A 22,615-nucleotide genomic window follows, 5' to 3' on the forward strand; every position below is an offset into this window, starting at 1 on the left:
ATCTCTAAAGTTAGTAAGGTGGACCCTGAAGAAAAAAAAAGCATTTAAGTACCATTTGTAGTAGATAAAAATATATATTAAGCTCCAGGTATATAAAACTAATAAGTTTTAAAAATATTAAAATTTAGAGTATCTTATTAAAAATAGATGAACTTCAGGGGACCGATAGTTATGAAACAAATCTAAATCACTGTCTTTATGTATGATAGAAAAAAGAAAGAAAGAAGAAAGAAAGAAAGAAAGAAAGAAAGAAAGAAAGAAAGAAAGAAAGAAAGAAAGAAAGAAAGAAAGAACAACTGAACCTGAATGCTCCATCTTTTCCCTTTCACATGAGTTACCCTAATGGTGACCTGACTGATTCAATGACATGTCCTTCTGGTTCTACTGTTAACTTTCTGTATGACCTTGGCCAAATCACCCCCTTCTCTGGGTTTCATCTTTGTGCGTGACTGGCCTTATTTCTGATCACTTCCCACCCCAGCTACAAAGCTCTATGAATTGATGATTAGTGCAAGCAAACTACTTAAAGTTCTAATTATTGCCCAAAGTGTTATGTGACTATAAAAGACAGAGTGGTTGACATTCTCACTTGAGCAATGATAAGTATCTCCAATCATCAGTGAGAAGAACTTTAAATGGCAAACCCACTAACAGGCACATAAGCAGAATCTTCAGTTCCTTACCTTCAGTTCCTTACCTCTCATTTTCATTCATTCAATCATCTGTTTCACTTCTTTAGTTTAAAAAAATACTCTCCCATAAATAAAACTTAGTGATTCAATGCACTGATTATATAACATTATATAATATTGAATGTTTGCCCTTGGAGAATTCTCTGGAAAACTTACACTCAATTTATATAGACTTCCCCCTATGGACATAAGAAAGCTCAATTACTCAAACTTGAAGCAACACTCCTTCAGGTTTCTATAGGGATAAATGTCTATTCACTCAAGAGACTCAATTTCACCATGATGCACCCAACACCACCATTAAGGAATGAAAGCAAAGGCTGAGTAAAAGTAAAGACAGTGAAGACAGGCAGGGATAGGGGTATAAGGAAAGGCAGATTTATCTAGATTGATTGCATGGGATGGGTAGTTTCTACAGTGATAGGAAACATGTTAAGACAAGTAGGTTGAAGTTACTTTGTGGAAAGCCTGGTGTCATTACCAGTTTTTTAAATATTTTCCTGTAGAAATATGGAAACACTGAAAATTCGGTGGTGGGGGGGCATTAGTCATTTAGGTGATTTTATAGATCGTGCTTTTTATCTTGAAGAGAAAATATCTGAACTAACTATATGACTGAGCAAATATATAACTTCTCTGGCTTACTTTTCTGCTAAAATGATATTATTAATCTCACAAGGTATGTGAAAGAACCAAGGGACTCATAGGTTAGCCTGTACTGACTTGAGCAATCAATGAGACCATTGATTCTGTCCCACCAGAATGTAGGGACGAATGAATTTACAGGCTTGGCTTTATCCTAAATTCAGATGAGGTGAACAGGATCTGGTTCCCTTTCTCTATTTTTCATCTCTGCTTTCCTAGAGTAGGTTCCATTCTCAAGGAAGCTCTCCCCAACTACAGACAATGTCTACCAATTCTTAGAGATACATCCTTTCTAATCTGTATCCAGTGGGAAACATACTAGTTATCCTGTGGGGAAAAGGTGTTCATTCACAAAAAACAATTCGAGGACCCCTCTCATATCATTTGCTGTAGGAGGATTACATGAGAAACCATGGACCAGACAATGTGATTGATGAGGATGGAGAATGCTGCCAAATGGTACCTACCCCATAAATGAGGATAGCATCTACCCCAACAGTGCATACTTTAAAAAGTTTAATTAAAAAAATCCCCAAGAGAAATAATGGTATTTTTGGCAAAGGAAGGAGACTAGGGACACCTGGGTGGCTCAGCGGTTGAGCATCTGCCTTCAGCTCAGGGTGTAATCTCCAGTCCGGGGATCAAATCCCACGTAGGACTATCCTGAAGGACATGAATGTAGAGGGTGAAGAAGACAGGATTTCAAATCTTAGTGAGGGAGGGATGGAGAATAAATGGAAATAGGGCAAGGAAAATCTGTAAATGAATCACTTCAAGGACTTCACACTCTTCGGGGTCTGGTTCTCAAGTTTAGGAGTGAATGGGAAAAGATTATAAAAGAAGTCAAGAAGTGAATAGTTACACATCCTACTAACAAAACGGACCTTCTTGAGATTGACCATCCCATCATTCAGGCTGAATTGGACTATACAGGGTATTGCTAAGAGCACAATATAGATGCCCCCATCACCTTCTCCATGGTAACAACAACAAAAAAAATCCACTGGGGCCTTGAAGTGGGAAATGGGAAGCATGAAACATAGAAATTATTGTCTTCCTGAGTCTCTAACGAATTAAGAAGCATGTTTTGTTTTGTGTGGGGTTTTTTTGTGTGTGGGGTTTTTGGGTTGTTTTGTTTGTTTTGTTTTGTTTTGTTTTGGTAAGGAAGGAGTTACATTTCTGCCAGTGTTCCAAAAAGGGAAGAGGAAATTCTAAATTATCTGAGAGAAAGCATAGTCACTGACAACCATGTCAAAAATCAATTTACACATGAGTCCAATCTCAAAATTGCCACAGATTTACTAATATAAATTCAGTCTTTTCCTGGCAAGTGTTCTCCACATATTCCCAAGAATACTCACATTTCTGACCTACTTAGGAGCCTTCCCCCCAGTTTGTGGGTTCTGCAAAAGGCCACTTTCATTTTAAGAGTCCAGAGAAGGGGAGAAGAAATAGGGGAATTGTCAGGACTAATTGAAGCTACAGCAGCAGATATGTACTATGTGGCTCATGGCTGCTGCCTGCCCCCACCACCCTCCTCTACTTAGGGTTGCCAGATTGAGCAAATAAAAATATAGAATGTTCAGTCAAATTTGAATTTCGTATAAACAATCTTTTAGTGTGTGTCCCATGCAAAAAAAAATATTTATAGTTTATCCGAAATTCGGATGTAACTGGGCATCTTGTGTTTTGTCTCACAAACTTCCACTACCTGCTACTCTCAAACCACAGTCTTTCCGAGGGGGTCCCCATGGTTATTCCCTAGGAAACCACAACCTTCTCTTTCCCATGGTTTGTACCTCTCCTTCTCCAGAGGGAGGCTAAGTCAGCACCAGGTAAAACCAGGGTCTCTCTGCACCTAGAATCACTGCTCCCTTCAACCACCAAGCTCTGGATCCCAGTTGGACCCATTCTTTCAGACTTCTACACACAGGTGTCTCATGGCCTCTTCCTCTTACCCAGCCCCTCAGGGAACCCCAGACCATTGTGTAATATCTGTGTGACATATTATTCTGTATGTTCAGAATCCTTTCCTTTGGGGAACCACTCTCCCATTCCATGAGTTTCAAGAAGTGCTGATCCTTTCTTACTTAGCCCGCAGGTGTGAGTGTGACCTAGGCCATCAGACTTAAGCCTATGTAATCAGAGAAGTTCATATTCCAGACCACAGTGGTTGTTCAAGGCTTGGCACATACCCAGGGTCAGGTTAGAAGCCTCTTCCAACTTCTCTGCTAGACCTATTGGTAAAGATGATTCTGTTCTTTTAGGGTTGTTGACTGTAAGGATGGCTTAAGTTGACACCCCTTATGTCCATCTTCTCTGATACATAAGAGCCACTCTATGAAATAAGAAGAAAGGGCAACTATAAAAAGAGCAATAGAGGGGAAAGAGAGTGAAAGCCTTGATGCCATTACCTATAAAGAGCTGGACATAGCTAAAACTAGAAGTCTGTTATCTGTAAAAAATAAATACAGTGGGTCATTTAATTTTTTGCTTCAGCTAGTTTGAACTGAATGTGAATCCTAATCAAAATAAATTACCTAAACCTCAATTGCATGTTAGACCTATGTTTTTTTTTAATGGTCCTCCTTGACCCCATGAATATCCAGCAATGTGGCTGGGCACCTGTTCCCTTGTTCCCAGATTCTCTATGATATTCAGGAGTTGGTCTGCTGTGAATATCTAATCTCTTAGGGAGTGACACAACCTCACCCACACTGGATGCCAGCCAGCCTCTGTAACAATGCAGTACAAATTACTCTTTAAATAAGCACATGTACACACATACTGTTTGTTACACATATTCTGGACACAAACACAGTCTATGTGTTCAATATATCATCTATATAATTATCAAATTTGGAGCCACCAAATTTCCTGTGTGAAAAAGAGTGAATTGTTATGATATCCCAAATTGACCACCCAAGTGAAGTTCCCTTAGATTCAGAAGTTTGGGCATGTCCAGCAGTTTGCTGGAAGTGGTACGTGTGGAATCAACTTGTAAGGAATCATGACAGGAATAAAAATCTGTGAAAAGCAAAATGAGGGGTGTCTGTAACCTTTCTGTGGGGCACTGAAGGTCAAGGCAACACTGGCATTCTTGGCTGCTCTGGCACCAGCAGCAACAGCTGGGGTGAGAGTAGGTTTGTGGTGCCCACACCAGGTCCTCAGGGGCCTCTACTGTGTTGGCTGAGGGGTAGGACCAAAGAGATCTCTCTGAGGAACCCCAGAAATTTTTATTTATTTATATATTTTTATTTAAATTCAATTTGCCAACATATAGTATAACACTCAGCCCTCATCCTATCAAGTGCCCTCCTTAGTCCCTGTCACCCAGTTACCCTTTCACCCCACCCACTCCCCTTCTGCAACCCTTTGTTTGTTTCCCAGAGTTAGGAGTCTCTCATGGTTTGTCTTCCTCTCTAATTTTTTCCCACTCAGTTTCCCCCCTTTCCCTCATTGTCCCTTTCACTATTTCTTATATTCCACATATAAGTGAAACCATATGATGATTGTCCTTCTCCAATTGACTTAATTCACTCAGCATAATACTCTCCAGTTCCATCCACACTGAAGCAAATGGTAGGTATTCATCCTTTCTGATGGCTAATATTTTCTATTATATATATACCTCACATCTTCTTTATCAACTCATCTGTTGAAGGATATCATGGCTCCTTCCATATATTGGCTATTGTGCACATTACTGCTATGAACATTGGAACCCCAGAAATTGATGGGTCTCCTAAATGAACTTCAATTTCCTCATCTGTGAAACGAGAGTCAGGAACTGACCCCACCTATATTTAAAATTCCTTTGAACTCTTCTTGTCTATACAGAATGAGCCAGAGCAGAAAAAAAGGGATTATGACTTATCTCTGGGAACTGGCTGGTCTTTCCAAAAAGAAAAGGGAAGTAATGGCATCACTGGGGACGAGTGACATGGTATTAGTACAGAACTAGGTCAAATCACAGTAGACTTTAAGACCAAAGGTCTGTGACAAGACATGGTTCATTTCCAACACAGAAATTCTAGAAGTTTCTAGAAAGATGGGAAGCTACTATTTATTTAAGCAGCAATTGATCACAAAACAGAGTCAAGGGGATATTCCCTTATAACCCAGTACAATATTTCTTTTAAATGTTGATATTAATATGCTTCACATTATCCAATCTTACTGAATGAGGACAATCCATAGTTTACCAATCACATGTTTGGTCACTAATATAAACATTAACATTAAATTCCACAGTAGAGGAGGTTATAAGCAGCTTCTGTAGGAGGAAGAGATGCTAAATAACTGAATTTGAGCCACTGATGGTAAATGTGATTGTTCCTAGGGACTCAGTCCACATGGCCTTTCCCTATGTCCTATATTCCAAGTTTTCTGATCCTGTATTATCTAATTTTCTTTTCTACTTGCTCTTCTGCCCTTCCACTCTTTCCAGTACCTATTAGTCTAATCTCTCATCTCTCCATTTTTTTTAGACTCTGTCTTCCCCCATCTTCCTGTCCCTGACTCTCCAACCTTCCTGACCCTTCAGCTCTACTGTCCCATTCCTCCACTTCCCGTCCTACTGCTCCTACGCTCAGCATCTCTTGTTTCTCCATTTTTCTGCCTTTTCCATTAGAAGCCTCCATTTGTGTCTTTTCTATATTATCTTCGTCCACAAAAGGACATTTTTCCTTCTCTTTCCATCTATTAATCAAGCTGGTTTTGACAGAAAATGAGTTCCTGTCATGGGGTTGCTTTTTATTTGAACGTTGCATCTTAAGCGATACATCACTTATCTGAACACCTTTTACCAGATTCCTTATTTTAGACTGATTTAGGGAGAATTCCAAATCCCAGGCCCCTTTATGCTTTATAGATTTCATTTGTTCTTTAAAATGCTTCAGATCCTGCTTTACCAAGGGAGAAATTTTGAGGGAGAACTTTAGCTCGAAGTTCGAGGAGGTCTCTTTTTTCAATATGTCCAATAAAAAATGCATACTGAGAGTCATCTCCTCATTCTCTGCCTGCCTTTCTTCATCCAGAAGCCTCTTCACTTCTTTGCGGGACTCTTTCTCCAGCTGACTCTGGTCCTCTTTCACCAGGTAGGACATGGCATGAAAAAACTCCTGGAAGCTAATGTGGCGAAAGATATAGAACTTCTTGATGTCAAGTCCCTCTTGGTAATCCATGCTACTCAGAAAAGCAGCAAGTCTGGTCCCATCTAAATTGTGCTTCCTGAGGTCAGCTTCTTCAAACATGAACCTCTGGTGCTGGATCCCCTCAGCTGCTAAGGAGCACAGACCTTTCAGGACCCTGTGCCGAGTAAGCTTGGAGCAGCCTTCATTGTCACTGGGGGGCAGGAAGGTGGAGACATAGGCCATGAAGATGTCTGTGCCATTACTGGGAGTCTCTGAGATCTCTCTGCCCTTCTCCATCTGCTCCTTGATCCAGGAGCAGATCACCCAGCAAATGCCTGGAATTTGACATGATTTGTAGAGAACGTCATTTCCTCGTACAATGTCAAAGGCATTTCTGGCTTGCTCTTCATCCATGAAATAGGAGCTGAAATACCTCCTCCGCTCATCCTCAGAGAAGCCAAGGATGTGAATATGGTGTGATTGTTTCAGCAAGGGATTCAAATTCTGCAAAGCCAAGGGCCGGGTGGTGATAAGAAGTGAACATGTGGAAAGCACTTCTCTTCTAATTAGACAGTGCAGCACTTTCTCCATGGGGCTCAGCCTCAGACTCTTCAAGCCCCTTACAAAGGGTCTCTGCAGTTCATCAAAGCCATCCAGGATGAACAGCAGTCGCTCAGCCTCCCTCAGCATCTCTCTGACAGGTGCTTGGTTGTCCCCACAACACCAGAAGAGAAGCTGGTCCAGTACGCCCTCCTGCAACAGGACCACTTCTCTGCAGCTGACATAAAAGACATAATCAAACCGGCCTGGGTACAGGGTACCAGTGGCCCAGTCCAGCACCATTTTTCTGGCCAGTGTTGTCTTTCCGGTTCCAGCGGACCCCTGTAGCACCACTGTGGGTGGGGCTTGGTAGGACTTTTCTCCTGGATCAAACAGAGTCTCCACCAAGACAGAGTCCAATTCCTGCTCCAAGACAGGGCAGGCAGATGATTCTGGGCTCCCTGGGCTAGAAGTGGCCACCAGAAGCAGTTGACTGTGGCTGCCGCAGATTGACTCCTCTTGCCTCTCCTCTAGGCAGCAGCGCACATGCTCTCGATATATTTCTCTATAATCTGAGCCAGACACATGGGGTGTTAGTGGGTCAGACAGAAAGAAAGACAAAGAGGGCCCTTCAAACTCTAAGCTCTGCTCTCTATTTTCATCTTGTATACTCTCTGACTTGTATCTCTTGAAGTTTATATTTTGGGCTTTAAGGGGAAGGACCCCTGGACATGTGGTGTGTTCCTGCACACAGACACATGCATGGTGTGTATATGCACATCCATGTGAGTGTGCAAGGGTGTGTTTCATGTGTGTGAGGATATCGGTGGGATATGAGTGAGTGTATCCACGCACACTCATGGGAGTACACTTACGCAAGTTTGTGTATTTTTGTGTGAGGAAGGTGCATCAGTGCGCATCAGCAAATGGGCATTTGTAAGAATACATGTATGTGCAAAAGTGTCTGTGCGTATGAATATCTGAGTGCTCCTGTGAAACATCCCCATTAGAAAGGTGAGGACAGAGTGGAGAAAGGAAAGGGAAGCTGGGGGATGGTGAAATAAGTAACAGGAGCCTGTTCTTGGTAATGATCAAGCTGTGTGCTCAGGATAAACCAGCTCCTGAGCTGAAGCTATGATTATAGGTCAGAAGAGCTCTTGGGTATAAGAGGGGCCCCTGGAGGGAGCACAGGCACCTCCCCTGGAACCCCACAAGAAAGGACAGGCGACCTTCTGGGCTTCAAGCCCACATTGTTCTCTAGGGCAGCATTGATCCCCCTGTTCCTTGAGAGAGCAGAGAGCAGGATGCAGGAGCAGGCTGTCCTCTGTGGAAAGGAGTCTGGGCTGCCCGCTGGGACAGCAGCTAAGGAAAGATCTGACCCCCACACCCTGAGGCCATTCCTGCTGATTAGTGGAAACCCCTTCACCAACACCATCTTCATTCAATCTCTAAGCCCTCTCTGCTACCCTCCTCTTCTCTGGCACTACAACTGGAAGCAGGAGGTGGGGCATTATGGCTAATGTAGTCTTTCTATGAATCTCCATGCCTCGGCTCAGGCCCTGTCCCTACACTTGTCAGAGCCTTTAGCTGGAGACCACCAGGTCCTTGGGCACTGGTGCTCCCAGGCACAGAAAGAGGGCAAAAGGGAGAGACAGCAAAAATTCTGGGCTATGGGAGTCTCTGGAAATGTCACGGGGGTGGGAGAGTCCTGGTGCCACCCTGAACTCCCCTCATCCCTGGCTCCACTCACCGTTCAGACAAATGTGGCTGAGCTGGTCCACTGGTTCCAACAGGTTCATGACCCTCAGAACCCTGACCACCACCTTCACAGCCTCCAGTGCTCCGTAGAGTGAAATCAGCCGAGAAGCCAGGTCCACCGGGCTCAGGCCCTCCAGTTCCCCACGCGCCAGCTGCAGCCGCCCCTCAAGCAGGCTTCTGTCCCGTAAGTGAAACTTGAATAGCTTGAAGTTTTTCTCCTCAAGGTCACTCAAGGCCCAGAGCAATGCCTCCCGGGGGTTGCGAGTCAGGGCCATGGTGTTGGGGTGAAGGGTTGAGTTCAGACCCGTGATCTGGAGAAGCAGGAGAGCAGGGAAGAGAGGCGGGTGCTGAGGGAAGAGCAGCCTGCAGGCACCTCAGCCGCCTGCTTTACTTAGCAAGCTGCTGAGCGCAGGCCAAGGAGAGATGAGAGATGCGCGAAGTTCCAAGAAAGGCGAGCAGGTGAGACAGCAAGGAGCTTTCCTATGCATTCCCCACTGTGCCCCTTTGTCCACTGGCTGATGTGTGTCTGTGCCAGCAAATGAGAAGGAAGGTGTGTGGGTGTGTAGATTGTATCTCTCCATCTCTCTCCTCCACCCTCCTCTTGCTCACACCATGGTTTATCAGGCCCTAAGTGGCTGCTTAAGGCAGTTTGGGTTACAAATAGACACTTTTTTTTTTTTTTTTTTTTTACATTTTACAAGTGAGCCTCTCTCTGACTTTGTGAACCTATACAGAATATTTACTGGGACTGCTGAGGAATGGCAAGAAGGTAGAAACTCTATACTCATCATTCCCTTGGCTTCACACAGAATTTCAAAGCTGGAAATCTTCTAATTCAGATAAGGAGTTAAAGGCAGCCCGGGTGGCTCAGCGGTTTAGCGCCTTTAACCCAGGGTGTGATCCTGGAGACCCCAGGATCGAGTCCCACATTGGGCTCCCTGCATGGAGTCTGCTTCTCCCTCTGCCTGTGTCTTCTGCCTCTCTCTCATGAATAAGTAAATAAAACCTTAAAAGAAAAAGATAAGGAGTTAAGTTCAAGTAATAAGAGAAACAGCTGTACTTTGAGGACTCACTAGTTGTTATCTCTTTTGATCATCACAGAAATTGTCTTGGGGATCGCTCCAGATGAGAAATTTGACAGAGAAGAATGGGTTTTCCAGAGCTGGACCAGTGGGCAAAAAGGCAGGATTTATATCATGGCCTATGACCTAGGTAAATAGGGACAGAAAGAGGTGACAAGACAAAACCATTCAAGACAGGAGAAGAAAGTAGGTCGTTAGACTAACTGCTATCCCACACCCGAGACCGATATAGATATGAAGCAGCAGCGAAGGGAGAGGGGGATCTTGAGTTGTGTTGAAAGTATAGAACTAATATGTTGGTGGAATGGCAGTCTTCGGAAGAAGACAAGCAAATATTAGCAGAAACTTTCAGAGTCCAGAATTATCCGCTCTAATCCATAACCAATGGGGAATCCATCTCCATAGCAAAATGGCTGAGAGTTAGAAGAAGGTATTTGGGAACAGAGACCATTGCTGAGATTCAAATATCAGCATTTTAACTACACACCAAAAACAGATAAAAAAGTTTAGGAGAATATTAGACTACAATGGACTATGGGTGCAAGTCATAGGGTCATTTGCAAAAGCAAGCCTGTTGACATAGGAGCGAATAAAGCCTCAGACTTACTGAAAATCTCTGCTGTTAGCAGAGCTAATTCAGGAAAGAGCAAGAAAAGATGGCACTATAGGATTCCATGGAGATGTGGGGTCTAGGCTTCAGGCCATTTGGACTCAAAGAGCTGGTGGTAAGGTGGGGATGACTCACCTCCCTGATGACTTCACCAGATTTTAAGCCATGACCTTGGGACTGAGTAGAAACAGATTTTTTTTTCCTCTAGTCAAACAGACCTCAAGCCAAGCCTAGATCCACTTAACCCAAACCCATTAGTTCACTTCTGCTTTGTGGTGCTGGTATTAAAAGGATAAGTGGGGGTTCCTGGGTGGTTCGGTTGGTTAAGCGTCTGACACTTGATTTTGGGTCAGGTCATGATCTCAGGGTCATAAGATTGGGATCTGTGTTGGATGAGGAGCCTGCTTAAGATTCATTCTCTCCCTCTCCTTCTGCTCCTGCCCCCCAGCTCTCTCCCTCTGAAAAATAAAAATAAATAAAATAAAATAAAATAAACAGGTGGGACAACCCTGACACCTCTCCTTTAATATGTAAAGGCCCTGGTACACGTGGGGCTGGAACAGATGAAGTGCTCCTGGTCCTCCTCAGAGCAGCACAAACACCCACACATTCTATCTGTCGGTAGATGAGTACTGCTCACCAGAGGAGAACTTGACCTTATTCTTCCACATATTAAGTTGAGAAACAAAGGAGGGGCCAAAGGGATGACTTGCTCTGGCTCCAAGAAAATAAAAGAGCCCAACAGCCCCTTCATTTCTTCTCTGCAATCCCAGTGCTCTCCTACCACTTGATGTACGGCCAGACTGGGGAAGTTTGACTTGAGATGCAAAGGAATTGAGGTGCTGTCACCACCATGTCCACAGCCATGGCACCATTTTAAGTTATTGAAACCACTGGAGGATGTGCTTGATCGAAGTGAAAAGGGAGAAAGACAGAAGCTCCATGAAACAGGAATCCAAACAGGAGGAAAGCAAAGTCCCTCAAGGCAGCTGATCAGAGGACCTAGAGCATTGTGACAGTACAGAAGCCAGGACTGAGGAGAATGGGGCACTCAGACCATCTCCAAAGGAAAGGAAGAACTGACAGAGTAACTGATGCTACTAAACCCTCTGGACGACCCTACCAAGAGGCTACTAGGAGGTACGGAAAAATTAACATTAAGTACCAAGAATGAATGAAATAAAGAAATTACTCCTTCTGGGATAAAAAAAATAAGAAAGACAGAAGTTTATGTAAGAGTAAACTACAGGGCAGCCCCCCGTGGCTCAGCGGTTTAGCGCCGCCTTCAGTCCAGGGTGGGATCCTGGAGACCTGGAATCGAGTCCCACGTCAGGCTCCCTGCATGGAGCCTGCTTCTCCCTCTGCCTGTGTCTCTGCCTCTCTCTCTCTCTCTCTATGTTTCTCATGCATAAATAAATAAAATCTAAAAAAAAAGTAAACTACAATACTCAGGTATGAATAATGTTTGCATAGAAATAATAGCAGAACCACTGAATATTGATCTAATTAAAATGTAAAACATAATCATGTCAAAAGGCTAGTGGTGGAATGTTCTCGAGTGTTCTGGCATAGGAAGTGCACAGATAATGCACAAAATTGATGAGTCAAAGGTAGCAGTAGACATGTATTATTTAGAAGTGCAGAGATGCAAGAAGGAACAATTTATATATATTAGCAGCTGCTTCCAAAAAAAAGAGAACCAAAGGTAGTAGTGTGGGGGTTTGAGGAGATGGACCAGGAAAGTACTGGATTTGGAGTGTAAGTTTTATAATGTTAATTGCCCTCTTAAACTATGAGCATATATTACTTCAAAAAAATAAAAATTTTCATGATTGGATTGTTTCTTTGTTGTTGAGTTTAATAAGTTCTTTATAGATCTTGGATACTAGCCCTTTATCTGATATGTCATTTGCAAATATCTTCTCCCATTCTGTAGGTTGTCTTTTAGTTTTGTTGACTGTTTCTTTTGCTGTGCAGAAAGAAGTTTTTTATCTTGACTAAGTCCCAATAATTCATTTTTGCTTTTGTATCCTTTGCCTTCATAGATGTATCTTGCAAGAAGATGCTGTGGCCAAGTTCGAAAACAGTGTTGTCTGTGTTCTCCTCTAGGATTTTGATGGATTCTTGTCTCACATTTAGATCTTTCATCCATTTTGAGTTTATCTTTGTGTATGGTATAAGAGAGTGGTCTAGTTTCATTCTTCTGCATGTGGCTGTCCAATTTTCCCAGCACCATTTATTGAAGAGACTGTCCTTTTTCCAGTGGATAGTCTTTCCTGCTTTGTCGAATATTAGTTGACCATAGAGTTGAGGGCCCATTTCTGGATTCTCTATTCTGTTCCATTGATCTATGTGTCTGTTTTTGTGCCAGTACCACACTGTCTTGATGACCACAGCTTTGTAGTACAACCTGAAATCCAGCATTGTGATGACCCCAGCTCTGGTTTTCTTTTTCAATATTGCCCTGGCTATTTGGGGTCTTTTCTTATTCCACACAAATCTTAAGATGATTTGCTCCAACTCTCTGAAGAAAGTCCATGGTACTTTGATAGGGATTGCATTAAATGTGTAAATTGCCCTGGGCAGCATTGAAATTTTCACAATGTTAATTATTCTAATCCATGAGTAAGGAATGTTTTTCCATCTCTTTGTGTCTTCCTGAATTTCTTTCAGAAGTGTTCTGTAGTTTTGAGGGTATAGATCCTTTACCTCTTTGGATAGGTTTATTCCTAGGTATCTTATGCTTTTGGATGCAATTGTAAATGGGATTGAATCCTTAATTTTTCTTTCTTCATTTCATTGTTAGTGTATAGAAATGCCACTGATTTCTGAGCATTGATCTTGTATCCTGCCACACTGCCGATTTGCTGTATGAGTTCTAGCAATCTTGGAGTGGAGTCTTTTGGGTTTTCTATGTACAGTATCATACCATCTGCTAAAAGGGTGAGTTTGACTTCTTCTTTGCCAATTTGAATGCCTTTTATTTCTTTTTGTTGCCTGATTGCTGAGGCTAGGACTTCTAGTACTATGTTGAATAGCAGTGGTGAGAGTGGACAATCCTGTCGTGTTCCTGATCTTAGGGGAAAGGCTCCCAGTGTTTCCCCATTGAAAATGATATTTGCTGTGGGTTTTTCATATGGGCAAAAGACATGAACAGAAATTTCACAGAGGAAGACATAGACATGGCCAACAAGCACATGAGAAAATGCTCCGCATCACTTGCCATCAGGAAAACACAAATCAAAACCACAATGAGGGCAGCCCGGGTGGGTCAGCGGTTTAGCGCCACCTTCAGCCCAGGGCCTGATCCTGGAGACCTGGGATGGACTCCAACGTCAGGCTCCCTGCCTGGAGCCTGCTTCTCCCTCTGCCTGTGTCTCTGTCTCCTCTCTCTCTCTCTCTCTCTCTCTCTCTTTTTCTCTCTCTCTCTCTCTGTTTCTCATGAATAAATAAATAAAATCTTAAAAAAAATGAGATACCACCTCACACCTGTGAGAATGGGGAAAATTAACAAGACAGGAAACAACAAATGCTGGAGAGGATGTGAAGAAAGCGGAACCCTCTTGCACTGTTGGTGGGAATGTGAACTGGTGCAGCCACTCTGGAAAACTGTGTGGAGGTTCCTCAAAGAGTTAAAAATAGATCTGCCCTATGACCCAGCAATTGCACTGCTGGGGATTTACCCCAAAGATACAGAGGCAGTGAAATGCCAGGACACCTGCACCCCGATGTTTATAGCAGCAATGTCCACAATAGCCAAACTGTGGAAGGAGCCTCAGTGTCCATCGAAAGATGAATGGATACAGAAGATGTGGTTTATGTATACAATGGAATATTACTCAGCCATTAGAAATGACAAATACCCACCATTTGTTTCAACGTGGATGGACCTGGAGGGTATTATGCTGAGTGAAGTAAGTCAATCAGAGAAGGACAAACATTATATGTTCTCATTCATTTGGGGAATATAAAAAATAGTGAAAGGGAATAAAGGGGAAAGGAGAGAAAATGAGTGGGAAATAACAGAGAGGGAGACAGAACATGAAAGACTCCTAACTCTGGGAAACGAACAAGGGGTGGTGGAAAGGGAGGTGGGCGGGGGATGGGGGTGACTGGGGGATGGGCACTGAGGGGGGCACTTGATGGGATGAGCACTGGGTGATATGCTATATGTTGGCAAATTGAACTCCAATAAAAAATATATACAAAAAAACATAAAAATTAGCAAAGTAAGAATAGAGAGTAAAGAAATGGAGCTAGTAATACTGTATTGCATATTTGAAAGTTATTAAAAGGAAACCTCAAAAGTTCTCATCACAAAAAAGTTTCTGGAACTATGTATGATGGTGGATGTTAGCTATATTTATTGCTATATTTATTTATATTTATTGGTGGTGATCATTTCACAATATAAACATATTGAATCATAATGTTGTAAACCTGAAATTAATACAGTGGTGTACATCAACTAAACCTCAACGTGAAAGAAAGAAAGAAAGAAAGAAAGAAAGAAAGAAAGAAAGAAAGAAAGAAAGAAAGAAAGAAAGAAAGAAAGAAAGAAAGAAAGAAAGAAAGAAAGAAAGAAAGAAAATATTGTGTATAGATATATCTTTCAGGAAACCTGGCACCAAAAGCAATTGAGAGGTCCTGAGAAGATGTGAGAAATGTGGGGCCAAGAGAAGATCTTGTTTGTTTTAACATGGAAGAGGGTGGGAAGGATTTGAATGCTGACAAAAATCATCTGACAGAAGAATTGGGTTAGAAATGCAGACAAGAGGGGCACCTGGGTGGCTCAGTGGTTGAGCGTCTGCCTTCAGCTTGGTCGTGATTCAGAATCCTGGGATCCAGGCCCACTTCAGGCTCCCTGCAAGGAGCCTGCTTCTTTCTCTGCCTATGTCTCTGCCTCTCTCTGTGTGTCTCTCATGAATAAAAAAAAATGCAGACAAGAGAGAGAAATACCAGGGGAGAGAATTGGGCTGTGGATTGAGGTAGGACTCAAAGTAAAGTCAAAAGACTGGCCTTTGATGGGAGGATGGAGGGTACATCTTCCATCCATGCCTAAAGAAAGTGACAGGGTCATTTGGCAGAGCAAGGCAGTTCCATGGGTTTTGTGGTCAGATGAGGGTACTCATGCCTGGTGGTCCCTGTATTCTCTATGAAGGATGAGTAGGAGTATCTCCTAGGGGTGCGAGGGCAGGTAAAATGGGGAGAAGCCATGAGGAAACAATTTAGAGCCTCTTCTATGCACCTTTCCCTCCCCCTCCAAGGCCTCTCATGCCCAGTGCTCAGTGACTTCTGCCAGAGTCCAGGAGAATAGGCAGGAATGGAAATTGGTCTCTCCCAGAGCCTTAACCAAGCTAAGGCTAGAGACAGAAGCAAGACAGAAAAGAACCAAGCCCGAGAGACAAAATGGGAAAATAGAGTGAGACACAGCCACACAGATCATGTGACACAGAGAACAGAGTCCATTAGCTGAGAAGGCTCTCAGATCGGCCTCTCCTAGAAGGTCCCATGTCTGGAGATGATGGGTCAGGGACTGAGAGTCACACCTGAAGGAACAGAAATGAGATATTTTAAAAAACATATTTTAATTGAAGAGTGGAGGCAGGACATGAAATGAGGCCTCCCTCCTGTAACACTGGCTTGGTTGTGGACAGAACTGGCAACTGGAGCAATTGAGTTCCAAAAGGGAAGGGGCAGAGACAAAAGAGACAGAGATACAGGGTGGAAACAGTAAGAAAATAAAAAACACAGAAGACAGGAATAAGCAGATGAAACAGAGGACCCTCGTGGCCATTTGAAAGTATCCATCTCTGCCAGGAGAGGCTGTCTTTTCTCAAGAGTACTCTTACATGCCTTGGAGGAGAAGGAAACCTGCATCCTCCCCAGTAACTTGGCAACTGCTAGCAAGATGGTAGTCAGAAAAACAGGCAGGCTAGCAAAGCACATGCACAAATCAGAATGGGAAATATCAGAGCTAGAGCATTTCAAAGCTCTTGTATCATTGGTGGAGCTGTTTAAACTCAAAACAAATGAGTAAAAATGCATGGTAATTTCTACACTTGACGGGATGAGCACTGGGTGTTATTCTGTATGTTGGTAAATTGAACACCAATAAAAAATTATTTTATTAAAAAAAATTTCTACACCTGTGTGCTGCTGGAGCACCACCTCTCCAACAGTCAGGAAGGGAGTTGATGTTGAGGACAATAACTATCATGGCTTTCAGTGCTTTGACAAAACTTCAGATACATAGTTTTGGCAGATGCCAAGCCTCTGTGATTTCATCCTGTTGGAGCATTCACTGTATCCCTATAGGGTTCCACTTTCTCTTAGGTTTGCTGTGGCTGAGCCAAGAAAAGAAGTCTATACAAATCCCATGAAAGATTTTGAGGAAAAGAAGCTTGGTGTCTTTCAGAGCGCAAAATTATATTGGAATGCAAAGGAGTTGAGGTAGGACTCAAAGCAAAGGCAAAAGATTGGGTTGAGTTCCATGGAAGTTTGTCACTAAACTGTATTCCTGAACTATGAAACATGAATATTGTGTAATAAGGAAATATTTCTTTGATAAATGATTAACAAATAAGAAAAATGCATGGTAAAATCAAAAGTAGTCATTAAAATCCTGAAATTAGAATATGTGGTTCCTAGCAGCAATGTCCACAATAGCCAAAATATGGGAAGATCCCAGATGTCCATCAACAGATGAATGGATAAAGAAGATGTGGTATATACATGTGTGTTTATACATTCCATTATATATGTGTATATATATATATATACATATTATATATAAGTATTGGAACATTACTCAGCCATCAAAAAGAATGAAATCTTGCCATTTGCAACAATGTGGAGGGAACTGGAGGGTATTATGCTAAGTGAAAGTAGTCACACAGAGAAAGACAAATATATGATTTCACTCGTATGTGGAATTTAAGAAACAAAACAAAGGATCACAGGGGAAAGGAAGGCAAAATAAAATAAGATGAAAACAGAGAGGGAAGCAAATCATTAGAGACTCTTAACTCTAGGAAACAAACTGAGGGTTGCTGGAGAGGAGGTGAGTGGAGGGACGGGATAATTGGGTGATGGGCATTAAGGAGGGCACATGATGTGATGAGCCCTGGGTATAATATGCAACTGATAAATCACTAAATTCTACCCTGAAACGAATAATCTACTATATGTTAACTAAATTTAATTTAAATTAAAAATGTTTTTTAAAAGAATATTGTTTCCTAACCGGCAGAAAAACAAAAACAGTAAGAAAACACACTCAGTCAAATAACCTCATTTTACGGCCAAATATAAGTGAAAAAAGAATATGGAAAGTCAATCAAATAAAAACAAAAAATATATAATGTTAGAAATTAATCCAAATATGTCAACACAGAGAATGTTAACAGACTTGTGAATTCAAAGACACAGGTGGTCAGATTGGATTTTTTTTAAGTGTGCAAGTATATGCTGCTTACAAGAGATACTCCTAAAATATAAAGATATGAAATGCTTGAAAGGAAAAGAGTGGGAAAAAGATATGTAAGAATATACATATCAAGGGAAATCTGGTAGCTATATTGATAGAGTTCAAAAACTAGCAGAGTGAAATAATATGTCATTTAGCCATCCATATATATTTGAAACAAACCATAATTTTTTAAGCAAATGATGTTGGACACAAAATTCAGGTAAGTAGTCATTTCTTGGGCAATGAAATATTGGGGATAGCACTAGGTATATGCAAAGCAGCAGTGCTAGTGCCAATTCATACTGGCTCCAAAATTCAGGAATTTTGAGAGCCAGTTGTTAAACTTCTAGTAGCTTGAAATTGGCCATGGTAGGAGTATTTATACTATAGAAACCGGCCAATGCCAAAACTAGGGCCATTTTTTTTCAAGGAGCTGGTTGTCAAACATTTACTAGCATACCACTGAATTATAATACTCTAATATTCATAATGATAATATCTGTTATTCTAATTTTCATAATAATAAATTGTATTGTATATCATTCTATTATAATAAATTTGTATTCTAATATATAATATTAATTTATAATAGTACTGTTGATAATGTTCTAATCCTTGGTTTGGGTTATAGGCTCTGTTCATTAGTTAAAAAATGAATGCAAATTCTAGTTCCTGGTTTGGATAATAAGTCCTGTTCATTACGTTATTTAAAAAATAATGAGTGAGGCGCTCAGTGGTTGAGCATCTGCCTTCTGCTCAGGATATGTTCCCGAGTCCTGCATCGGGCTCCCTGAAAGACACCTGCTTTTCTCTCTGCCTGTGTTTCTGCCTCTCTCTCTGTGTCTCTGATGAATGAATACAATCTTTTAAAAAAAAATCTTTTTAAGATTTTATTTATTCATTCATTCATGAGAGACACAGAGAGAGAGAGAGGCACAGACACAGGCAGAGGAAGAAGCAGGCTCCATGCAGGTAGCCCGACACGGGACTCGATCCCGGGTCTCAACCACTAAGCCATCTAGGTGTCCTGATTCTGTTGCTTTTATTTTTTTTATTTGTTTATTTTTTATTTATTTATTTATTTTTATTCTGTTGCTTTTAAACTGTGTGGCAGCTGCTCCTCACCACCCAGTCCTAAAGGGCTTTCAGGCAGTGGGCCTTCCTTGCAAATTCCAGCATAGCAGAGGAGTGTCCTGGCACTAGTGGAGCCTGGATAAAGTTCACAATTTCCTGAAACCTGCTGGCAATGAGCAGAGACAAACAGTGGGAGGCAGCCTGCAAGCCCTTGCCTATGTGGGTCCAGTCTGCAGAAGGACAGGTGGTTGGCCACCCAGGTATGGTTCCCACACAGCCCTGCCCCACCAAGATGTCCCAAGTCACACTTGCAGCCCTGAGAGAGCCTAGGGCTCCCTCTTGTGGCCCTCCCATAGTGGGAGCTATAGTCAGAGCTCCCTTCACTCCAGCTGTCATTGAAGAGGTGGGAAGCGTTTATCAAGCTACAGGCCCCAATTTTAACATGAGCCTGCAGCTATGACCTTTGATTTTTCAGGAAGGACTGTCAAGCATACTGCTTAGGATAGCCAGGATCCCAGGTGTGATGGTGAATTTTATGTGTCAATTTGACTAGGCACAGGATCTTCGGATATTTGGTCAAACATTATTCTAGGTGTATCTGTGAGGGTGCTTTTGGATAAGTTTAACATTTAAATTGATAGACTGAATAAAGCAGAGTGCCAGCCCTAATGTGGGTGGGCCTCATCCAATCAGTTGAAGGCCTACATGGAACAAAGAGCTCGTCCCCACCTGGAGTAAGAGGGAACCTCACCTGCCTGACTCCTTGAGCAGGACACTGGGCTTTTCTAGCCTTCAGACCCAAAGTGAAACATAGGTTCTTCTTGGGTCTTGAGTCTGCCTGCTTTTGGACTAGAACTACATATTGGCCCTCTTGGGTCTCCAGCTTCTGACTAAATATCTTGGGACTTCTCAGCCCCCATAATCTTGTGAGCCAATCATATATATATATATATATTATATATATATAATCCCATATATATATATAATCCCATATATATCATATATATATAAATGTATCATGTATACACAATATATTTCCTATATTTAAGGGAATAACCCATTTTCTTTCTCCCCATGCTTTCTGCCCTTTTTTGATGAACTTAGGGTCTCAGAGTGTCTGGTGTTTGGGTTTTTTTTTTAAGATTGTATCTATTTATTTGAGAGAGAGAGAGAAGGGGTTGAGCAGAGGGAAAAGCAGACTCCTTGCTGAGAAAGGAGCCTGAGAACTCTGGGATCATGACCTGAGCTGAAGGCAGGTGCCTGAGAGTGTCTGTTTATAGCATTCAGCCTGCCTGGATCCCTCAGGCAATGACTGAAAAGCCAACATCCTGGATGTGTATGTACTTCCTTGTCCTGGCTGGTCAGCATTCCTAGGTCCTGCAATTTCCCTTATCATTCCCCAATTCAAAGTGTCTCTGATTCTTCATCCACTTCTTTTTCTTTTCCTGCCAGAGAGACAGGTCTTCAGGCCATTAATGTAAAGGCAAAGTTCTTGGTGGTGAAGTATTCACACTCAACTCAAATACGGAGATAGGCGGTCCCAAGGGCATGCATGGTCAGTTTGGGGCAGCAACACCTCTCCAGCAGAGGCAGCTCTCCTCTGGCCTTCTTCCCACAGAATGATCTCAAGGGATCAGCTCTTGCTAAGGCAGACTCCCACTAGGCACCCACAAGGAAGGCCACAGCCTAGGGCAGCCTCTCTAGCATGTCCCTCATCCTGTGCAAGACCATCTCTTTCATCTGTCTTCCCCCCTGTTTCATTGGATGGTTCTCCTTCCCACATGTGTCTTCAATCTCTTTCCTCTAGATCCTTACCCTTAGTTTAAAAATACTTAAAACCTTCCCAGCCTAAATTGTGCCTTTCTCATCCTACTGTTCCCCCTGCTACTGCCTTAAAGGTCTCCTCTCCTTCCCACCAACTCTCTTGAAACATTAGCCAGCACTCACTGCCATCAGTTCAAACTGACCACTCTCACACCTGAATTCTGATCCTCCAGGCGCACCCCCCCCCACCCCCCCCGCAGTTCCACGGACACTGCTCTGCGAAGGTTGGTAATGATCCGGGTTACCAAATCTGAGGTCCTTTTCAATCCTCCTCCAATAGACTGTTCAACTGTGTTGCGGGGGTAGGAGTGCGGACTAAAAGAAGGTATATCTGCCCAGAACATTGACAGGGGAGCTGGATCATGTGAATTCTAATTATGGAAGGTAGCTCCAAAGAGAAGGCAGTTCTTGGACATAAGGGTCAGGGCTAGGAAGTCCAACCTCACCCAATTTGGACTTGCCAATTGGATGCCAGGACTTGATCTAATTAAAAGGAGTTGATTGGTTTCCTGGCAGGTAGATATGACCACTCCCACTGTACCAAGAAGGAAACTGAGACTCAGAAAAAATTATAGATTGCCCAAAGTTACACACAATGTTAGAATCAGAGCTCTTTTCCATTGCATAGCGGTGGTAATAGCTTCCGCTTAATAATAGTAACGGCTGTAGGGGCACCTGTGTGGCTCAGGGGTTGAGCATCTGCCTTCGGCTCAGGTGGTGATCCCAGGGTCCTGGGACTGAGTCCCAACATAGGGCTCCCTGCAGGGAGCCTCCTTCTCCCTCTGCCTATGTCTCTGCCTCTCTGTGTCTCTCATGAATCAATATATAAAATATTTAATAATAATAATAACTTCTATGTATCAGGCACATGCTAAGAGCTTTACAGAGGGTTACTCCTTGAAACCCTCTCCCAAAGCACAGACTAGCATCTCCACCTGACCACTCAACAATTCTGCTGGGATGTCTAATGAGGGTGACACCTCCAAAATTGAACTTAGGACCTTTTCAAAAAAAAAAAAAAAAAACACCTGCTCCACGGGCACCTGGGTGGCTCAGCGGTTGAGCATCTGCCTTCGACTCAGGTCACGATCTCAGCCCTCGCACGGGGCTCCTTGCTCAGCAGGGAGTCTGCTTCTCCCTCTGCCCCTCACCCCACTCATGCTCACTCTCAAATAAATTAAATATTTTTTTAAAAAAACAGCCCCCTCCCTTGCCTCCTTCAATCCACTCAGATCTCACGCTCTCATTGTTACCCACCCTACCTTCTGATTCTCCCTTATTCCCCGCTCGTTTTTCCTTTTTCATAGCATCCATCACCCTGTAACATACTATATACCCTTTTGTCTCTCTCCGCTAGATATTGGGCATTTTTGAGGACAACGATCCTTGTTCTGTCCTCTGATCTACATTCCGAGGGCCTAACACAGCGCCTGGCACCTATTCACACTGGTGACTGAAGAAGCCGCCGCACCCACACCTTCTGACGCGGTGAAGAAGTGCCTTTAAAACGCACTTTATCGTCCACTACCCCTTTGAAGTCTGGAAACTCTGGGTCCACCTGGCGGCCGCTGAGCAGTCGGAGCGGTTTCTTCTCTCATCGCCGTCTCAAGTTTGTCCGGAACTATTCAGCTCCGTCCTCACTTGAGTGCTCATCGGTCTGAAATCAAAGAGCACAAACTCAGAGCCGGAAACTGTGCCGTGAGAAGCATTACCGGTAGCCAATCGGCATAAAGATCTCGTTCACGTGGTGCATCTTCAGCCTATCGTGTTCTACTACTTTTCAA

The 22,615-nt window shown here is 42.8% G+C and overlaps 2 protein-coding genes across 4 annotated transcripts in view; both read right to left on the reverse strand.

The window, feature by feature from the left end:
* LOC112667956 (olfactory receptor 10A6) overlaps positions 1 to 22,447 on the reverse strand; it is a 66,957-nt gene extending 44,510 nt beyond the window's left edge. Inside the window, exon 1 of the mRNA XM_025460015.3 lies at positions 22,309 to 22,447. The gene's annotated coding sequence lies outside the window, so the exon portion shown is untranslated. The remainder of the gene's footprint in view (positions 1 to 22,308) is intronic.
* On the reverse strand, positions 4,616 to 22,483 carry NLRP10 (NLR family pyrin domain containing 10). Of its 3 annotated transcripts, none has more exons than XM_025459363.3 (3): positions 22,345 to 22,483; positions 8,763 to 9,081; positions 4,616 to 7,584 (listed from the first exon to the last, which is right to left on the reverse strand). In XM_025459363.3, the coding sequence occupies exons 2-3, from the start codon at positions 9,043 to 9,045 to the stop codon at positions 5,807 to 5,809; spliced, it is 2,061 nt and encodes a 686-aa protein (XP_025315148.3). In that variant the 5' UTR covers positions 9,046 to 9,081; positions 22,345 to 22,483; the 3' UTR covers positions 4,616 to 5,806. The 3 variants fall into 3 exon arrangements, with proteins under 3 accessions (XP_025315148.3, XP_025315147.3, XP_025315150.3); XM_025459362.3 differs by having other exon boundaries at positions 22,309 to 22,441; XM_025459365.3 differs by lacking the exon at positions 22,345 to 22,483 and having other exon boundaries at positions 8,763 to 11,476.
* Positions 22,484 to 22,615: the final 132 nt, after the last annotated feature.

This window comes from Canis lupus, chromosome 21, assembly GCF_003254725.2.
Source record: "Canis lupus dingo isolate Sandy chromosome 21, ASM325472v2, whole genome shotgun sequence".
NCBI classification, from domain to species: Eukaryota; Metazoa; Chordata; class Mammalia; order Carnivora; family Canidae; genus Canis; species Canis lupus.